The sequence below is a fragment of the Cucumis melo genome, chromosome 6, assembly GCF_025177605.1.
Source record: "Cucumis melo cultivar AY chromosome 6, USDA_Cmelo_AY_1.0, whole genome shotgun sequence".
In the NCBI taxonomy this organism is placed as follows: Eukaryota; Viridiplantae; Streptophyta; class Magnoliopsida; order Cucurbitales; family Cucurbitaceae; genus Cucumis; species Cucumis melo.
In genome coordinates this window covers 10,886,258-10,894,507 of record NC_066862.1, presented here as the reverse complement: position 1 = coordinate 10,894,507, position 8,250 = coordinate 10,886,258, and the positions used below count along the sequence as shown (strand labels likewise).

The window sequence follows — 8,250 nt, the reverse complement described above, 5'->3', positions numbered from 1 at the left end:
TTGATTTTTAGCTTACAAATTAAACTCACGCATATAAATTCTTTATTGATCGTAATAAAATAAATTTAAACGCGCTGCACTAGAATATTAGTTTTGAGGATAGTTCAATAGGTAAAAGTATGATATTGAAAATCAACTATGCTACCAGACGATGAATTACACATGTACACCATTGTGGATTAATGAAAAAGCTAGGTGAGTCCTCCACTTGATGAAAACCTACCAAACCCACATTCAAAAAAATTTTCCATGTTCATCATAATTTCATGGACCCATAAATTTTATAATATAAAGTGTTGTGCTCTTTTGATGATCTCTCCAAAAACCCATCTCCCCATTTATTATATATAAAAAGGGTGACCCTTGTCATCCATTATTTCCATCAACATAATTCACCACATTAGTCTCTCTTTTAAAATCTTTAGCCCTTTGTTATATTTTTGTTTGACAAAACTTAGAAGAAGAATGGGTGAGGGAAGAGGCAGTGCAATGGTGTGTGTTGTGATGGTTTGTGTGTTGTTGATGCTTCAATACTCTCAGATGGCTCATGCTGCAGTTTATACTGTTGGAGGTGCTCAAGGCTGGACCTTTAATGTTGCCTCTTGGCCTAAGGGGAAGCGTTTTCGCGCCGGCGATACACTCGGTAAAGTTACTATTTCAAAAACTTTTAAAAATGAAGAAATGTTTTTCCTTCTTAAAAGTAAATTAAATTGGGATGAAATTTAACAGAAGAAGTTAGCCACATTTAGGTTATGGTTTACAATACAATATAAGATATAACCCCACTTGTTCTGAAAGAATAATGAGCGGATAATTAATTATTTCTTATTTTCCAAGCTAAAATAAATAATTATAATAAAATCTTGTTCTCATGTACGGATGTATAAGACACACAAAAAGTAGTAAATCAAATAAATGGAAAAAAAAATGATTGAAGAATTGATTTTCTTATAAGAAATGATTTGGTTTGTAACAGTATTCAACTACAGCCCATCAGCACACAATGTGGTGGGTGTGAACAGATTGGGTTACAGTAGGTGCACCACTCCAAGAGGTTCCAAAGTTTTTCAAACAGGAAAAGATCAAATCAAGCTTGTGAAGGGACAAAATTTCTTCATTTGCAGTCTCCCTGGCCATTGTCAAGGTGGAATGAAGATTGCCGTTAATGCAATTTAATTAAAATATCCCTATATTTACCATCTAATCTAAGAGTTTGTCTATTTTTTTGGATCAAATTTTAATTATGATTAAGTTTATAAATTACTATTGCTTAATCATATTAAGTTTGGTTTATGATTTAGACAACTCTCATCATCGAATAAGACTGAGTACTCTTTTCCTAATTTAAAGTGTGTGCTAATTAGTTTGCTTTGAGTTTTAGTTTGTTTGTGAGGATGTTTTTGCTTCACATGTACCGTATGGAATAAAATTAAATACATCAACTATTATTACTTCTTCGATCAGCTAGTACTTCTTTTTCTTTTATATATATATATATATATATATATATAGTCTCATTAAGAATTTGATAATTTAAGTATAAACAAAAATATATACTAAACAATAAACTAACTTTATTTAACCATATAATCTATAAACTAACAATATCAATCAAAATTTTCAATTTTATTTGAAAGTAGGAAGATCAAATATGGCCATCTAATACCTAAGTTAAGGAATGTTATGGACATATATATATATATATATATATATATATATTATATATTATATACATACACGTACACAAAATACCAAGTGAAACAAAGCATAAAATTAAGTGGGCAATACCAAGTGAGTCGTTTTAAGCCAAATTTTGGAGCAAAAAAGTGTTTTTAATTATTTTTAAATAAATAATTTGGCTGTACTAAATCCCATTCGGAAGTCATATATGGTGTGTCAATTCAAACATGCACTAAATCTATATTTAACTAAATTGGAAAGCTTTTAATCCCTAGATTTGTTTTCATGTACTTCATACCTCTTTTGTTCCCTTTTTATTTTGGAATATGTGAGGATATTTGAGTTAGTATTGACCTGAAAATTAAAGTAAAATGGATTGTGAAATTTTAAAGCTAAGGAAGATGAAAAGCGTAGTGTGAGAGCACACATTGTTTGATGAACTGCCACATCTTGACAAGCTATAGCTAATTAGCTAAGAAATTTAGAAACACATGATCATAGCCACGATACTCAAGTAGGGAATGAGGAATATCCCAACAAAATTTGAGCATCCAAAAAACCACGTCTACCCAACCAATTAAAATTTATTTATAGATAAAGCAAAAAGAAATAGAATGAAAAAACTGAGACAAAGCTCAAATTTTGTCCAAAAAGGGATTGACCACACCATTAAAGGAAATGGACAAAGAAGATGGTATCTAAGATTATCAATTTTCCAGACTTCTCGCAACTCACATTTTCTCCAAAGAAAAAAATACAAAAGAACTCCAATGGAGTACTCTTTAATCTTTCAATCCTTAATTATTAATTATAAATTTCTTTTTTAAAATAATAATTGTTATGAATTGAAAAATATAATAATAGTATAATCAAATTATAAAATAAATGGACAGCATATACTTTGATTTATTTTTCCTATATTCTATAAATAAATTTTAATTTTTTGCTATAATAAAAAGGGGTCTTTTCAAAAATATAAAAAAACGGCAAAGTATTTACATTGTATAGAAGAATTCCGAAAATGATAAAAGCCCAGAGGCCTATCGTGTAAAATACCAAAAATGCCCCATCAACAATGCACATAATATATTTGGTAACACGATTTGGTATACAATCGTTTAATTAATTGGGTACACGATCGTTTAGATTTGGCTACACGATCATTTAGATTTGGGGTTCCAAATCTAAAAAAAAAATTCAAAATTTGGTATACGGTCGTTTAGATTTGGCTACACGATCGTTTTAAATTTGGAGTTCCAAATCTATTTTTTTTTCAAAATTTGGTATACGATCGTTTAGATTTGGCTACATGATTGTTTAGATTTGTTACACGATCGTTTAGATTTGCCTACACGATCGTTTAGATTTGACCAAACGATTTTTTTTCAAAATTTGGTATAAACGATTTTTTTCAATATTCTTTATATCTAATTTAAATCTCTAACCAATTTTTTTTCAAGATTCGTTATAGTGCGTAAAAAAAGATTCTTTATACACCATCTACATAAAAAAAGAAGAAAGACAATTTTTTTTCAATATTCTTTATGCATAATCTTTTAGTTTTTGGTTAGTCTAGTTTAAATGCCTAACCAATTTTTTCAAGATTCTTTATACACCATCTATTTAAAAAAGAAAAGAAGAAAAAAAAGAAAAACGATCCAATGAAAAAAAAAGAAAAAGAAGAAACATGAATAAAAAGAAATAGATTTGGTTACCCAAATCTAAAAAAAAGAAAGACAGAAGAAATCACATGAGTACAGAGGAAGAAGATGACAAAAAATTGCAGAGAGGAGAAAATGATGGAAGCGCAAATCTGAAATATTTAAAAAATGGCTAAATTGATGAGTTTTGTTACACGCACCGTAAATATTTTAGCAGTTTGTTATATTTAGGAAAGTTTCCCTAATAAAAAATGCCCGTTTTCAAAACATCATACTTAATTTGCTCCCATAATTATTTTAGATTCACTACAAGAAAAATCACCTATTATGACAGTTGGTTCAATTCCAAATTGAAAAAAGGGAAGAAATAACTGTCATCAAATGTCAATAAACGGGTTTTTGGCGGAAAAAAAATTGAGTTTTTGGAATTCCCAAATACATGATAGATATTTGGTGTCATAATATGTAAAGGAATTAAAAAAAGTAATTAAATATTTTTTAATTCAAATTTATTAAAATAAAATTTATTTTAAAATAAAAAAAAGAAAGAAAATGGACCAAAGCATCTCCTCACACAAAAACCCTTGAAACTCTTCTCTCATTCCCGTCTCCCCCCTCAATGCCACCACTAGCCGTCTGCTCCCTCACGCAAAATCTGATTCAGTTCGAATGTTGTTGTGATCGTTTCGGTTTGAATGTCGGTCGTCTCCTTCGTCACGCAGAATTCCTACTGTTTCGGTTTGAACTTCAGCCATATCGTTTCGGTTCGAACGCTGCGTCTCCTCTCCCTCAACGCCACTGCTACCCTTTGTAAGTCTTAATTCATCTCCATTCTCTTGAATCCCCGAATAATTTTGTTTACTTTTTATTCCATGGCTGCCATAATCTCCATTTCCAGTTATCTTTTTCCTCTGTTCTTCTTTATCAACACCATATCCTTCTTCTTTATCAACACCGTATCGTTCTTCTCTTCTTCATAGGACGAGCAACCTACTTTAAGCCCTTACATCTTTGGGACAAACCCTCTGGGAATCTATCAAGTTTTCAAACTCATTTCTCCTTTGCCATTGATTCAGAAGGAGCAGAAAGGTATGGAGATGGGCTTACCTTCTCTTTTGCTCCTAATAATTATAGGCTTGATGCTGATATCTCAAAGGGTAGTGGATTAGGGATTGGGTATAATCCCAGTTTGATAGATTTAACATATAGTTTATTTTTTGCAATTAAGTTTGATATATTCAGTAATTTCTTTGATCCACCTGAAAAAGTAGAACATGTACATATTGATACCAATTCAATGTCTTTTGTTGCTTACTCAACATGGAAATGTGATATTAAGAGAGGGAGGAGGACGAATATTTGGATTAATTATGATTCTGCTACTTTGAATTTGAGTATTACTTTTGCTGGGTATGAGAATAATAAAACTATATTGCAAAAACTTAATCATGATGTAGGCTTTAGGTTGACTCTACTTGAATGAGTTACTTTTGGGTTTTCTGCTGCAACTGAAATTTTATATGCAACTCACAACATATATTTTTGGGATTTTAAGTCAATCGTGGAGGTTTTTTTTTTTTTTTTTTGACTTGTTGTTTTAAATGTTTCAATTTGATCATTGTTTAAATAGAATGAGTATTATATTACTTTACCACGTTTATAGTTTCTTTGAAAAGTCACTAAATTCCTTTTATTGCAACCTCATTATTAATGCAGTCACGTTAAAAAGAAAAAAAAAAAGGAAATACTAGTTAATTGCGGGGATAGAATTTGTTTATCTAGTGTTCCATAAGAACCCAAGTACTTCATCTTTTGTGTATTCTTCTAGTTTGTAGTGGGTTCTATATGAAATATGTGTATAATAGGATGTAGTTATTGATTTATTTCCTTAAGTTGTCATTCATCTCTTTTGTACCAGATTTGTTTAGAGGGAAATTATAGAAGATTCAAGTTTGTGACATATACACAATGGACAAATCATGGATGATGGAAAGTAGGATGTCTAGAGAATGTGATGTCACTACAAGAATTGAGGGGACTTCCAACGCACATAAACGTCGGTAGAAGTGCTAAAAACGTCGAAATATGATTTCCCGATGCAGAAGGCGACATCGGGAATGTCGTCGGAAGAAATGTGTCGAAAGAACAATTCCCGACGTATCATGAACAAGGCGTCTGGGAATAACCTTCTCTCGACATACTCTTTTCCAACGCTACCGCTGCGTCGACAATATGTAATTCCCGACGTCCTCATTGTCGACGTCACTTGTGCGTTGGAAATACCTACTCCCAACGTCATGATATCCGACGTCACTTGTGCGTTGGAAAAAACATTATCTCCGACGTCTTGTGTGTAACGTATTTTCGATTTTTTTTGCATTGGGAATTCCTTTTATATGTACTTTTTTTAAATATGTAATTTTTATTTTTTTTTCTCTAAAATAAATTATAATGAATCAAGTCTCTATTTTATGAAATATTCACATTCGTTTTGGAATAAATTAAAGAAAATTAAAAATAAATCAATAAATTACAAAATACTGATAATTTAGATAATACAAAGAAGTTCAAAAAATATAATAGCGTTCATAATACAAAAAATATAATATTCATAATAGAAAAAAGCGCAAAGAAAGAACGAGCCTCGTACGCCATTCTAAACCGCGGGTCCTACAATGATACAAAAGTGGCTAAGTTTAGTACATATATATCCATATCATCACTGTCATTTTAAAAACTTAAGAATAATGGAAACATATATACGTACTGCAAAGCTAGGGATCATATGGTGGTCCTTGCTATGCCCGAGTCATGTATTGTATCAGCTTCCACATTTGTTCCACTTTTGAGGCTAACCTTGGTGATTTCTTGTCTGCTCTTTAATCCGTTCAATCCGTTCCAAAGCTTCATCAAGCTTAGCTTGTAATTGAGTCTCTCTTTCTGTGGACTGTGAACATGACGTCGAGTAACTGCTTGTACTTGTCGTCTTGCAGGCTTTTGGCTTGGGTCCCCAACCAAGGCCTTTTGAGTAGCTTAGTCGTCTACCCAACACCTGATCGCATATCTCATCCTTAGAGAGTAGCTGACTACCCTCTGGGGTAGGTTTGTATTAGAGTTCTAACATTTGATTCTGCAACAAATTTTAAAACTAAGTTAGTAAGTCAAAAATATACTATCATAGAGGACAAATAAAGGCATAAGTGTTGCTTCGATAACTTACATGCGCATCCTCTGTGGCCTTCGACATGAACGTCCTGGATCGAATGTGTGTTTCTCGAAACAACTCCACACAGTCGATCGATGACGACCCTCCCGTGAGGTTATCTAAATCGTGTGCAAACTAAAGGAACATATCGTTCATCTCAAGGAAATTATTGCGTGGGTATGACGATGACATAATGCCTGTGGACATAGAAAACAAACATTCAACAAGCAAATGCGAACACATAGCTAGAATCAAAATATATAAACTACATAAGTATGTGGGTACGTGGTTTGTCACAATAATTCATCGTTATCGCTTGCATGTGACAAGTGTTCATTCACATCGTCGATGAAGTCGTTAATGACATGACATACAACCGGTCTTTCAACGATTGTGGGATAAATGTCAGTTCTATATAGAGTGTCATCTTCAATGTGGTCATTCACTCGATGACTCACAACAATTTCTAGTACATTAAGGTGCTCATTCTCAACATCGTCCATTTCTGGCACGTCCCATATACGTTTATTCTAGATAACTTGCACAACTTTCCAATTGCTACCATTTTTGGGTCATCTAGGTAAAAAACTTGATGTGCTTAAGTAGTAAGAATTACAAGTTCCTCCGCGTACCAAAAATGGGACGCGTCGAGATTCAACAATGTACCAACCAAATTTTCACAAATATTCTTCTTAATGTGTATTACGTCAAGTTTGTGACATAATAGTAGTCTCAACCAACAAGGAAGTTCGAAAAAAAATACTTCTCTTCGTCCAATTAAGAGCTCTCTTTCTTTTCTTATCATTTATTGAAGGATGTTTACTCATAACTGGAAACTCCAACTGATCTAGCTGTTCCAAGATTTCCTACCCATTTATCACCACTGAAGGAGTCCTACGCTCTATCTTTCCATCGTGTAGCCTACTTCTATGTCACACGTGGTTATCTGAAAGATAGCGTCTTTGTCCCATAAAAGATATTCTACCTCGTATTTCAAACGACGATCTATCACCCATGCATACAGGACATGCCTGATACCCCTTTGTACTCTACCCTGATAGGTCACCATACGCCTGAAAGTCATTAATCATCCATAACAAGGTTGTATGTAGCTGAAAGAACTAACATGTAAGAGAGTCATACGTACATATCCCGAACATCCATAACTCTTTTAGTTCCTCAATCAATGGTTGGAGATACACATCAATTTCCCTACCAAAAGATCTAGGATCGGGTATGAGCAGTGACATGAAGAAACTTGTCTCTTTCATGCATTTTCATGGTGGCAAATTGTAATGAAGTAACATAACAGGGCACATATTGTACGAGGTACTCATTTGACCAAATGGGTTAAACCCATCTGAAGCCAAGCCCAAACGCATATTCCGTGGATCAGAAGCAAAATCAGAAAATTCAAAATCAAAATGCTTCCATCCCTCTGCATTAGTTGGATATCTCAACAAATCATCTGTTTCAACACGTTTATCCCTATGCCATCTCATGTCAGCAGACCCTTTCTATGATATAAACAAGCGTTGTAATCTTGGTACCAAAGGAAAGTGGCTCAATACCTTATGCGGAATTTTGTTCCCTCTATTATGATTAACCTTGTACCGAGTCTCACCACATGTAGGACAATGTTGTAAAGCAGCAAACTCTTTCTAATACAATACACTGTCGTACTTGGACGGGTGAATAGTCTCG

General features: G+C 33.1%; 1 protein-coding gene across 1 annotated transcript; it reads left to right on the top strand.

Moving 5' to 3' along the window:
• The first annotated feature begins 257 nt into the window (after positions 1–257).
• LOC103503230 (basic blue protein-like) lies at positions 258–1,463 on the top strand. The gene is made up of 2 exons (XM_008467372.2): positions 258–643; positions 977–1,463. The coding sequence occupies exons 1-2, from the start codon at positions 466–468 to the stop codon at positions 1,174–1,176; spliced, it is 378 nt and encodes a 125-aa protein (XP_008465594.1). The 5' UTR covers positions 258–465; the 3' UTR covers positions 1,177–1,463.
• The last annotated feature ends 6,787 nt before the right edge of the window (positions 1,464–8,250 follow it).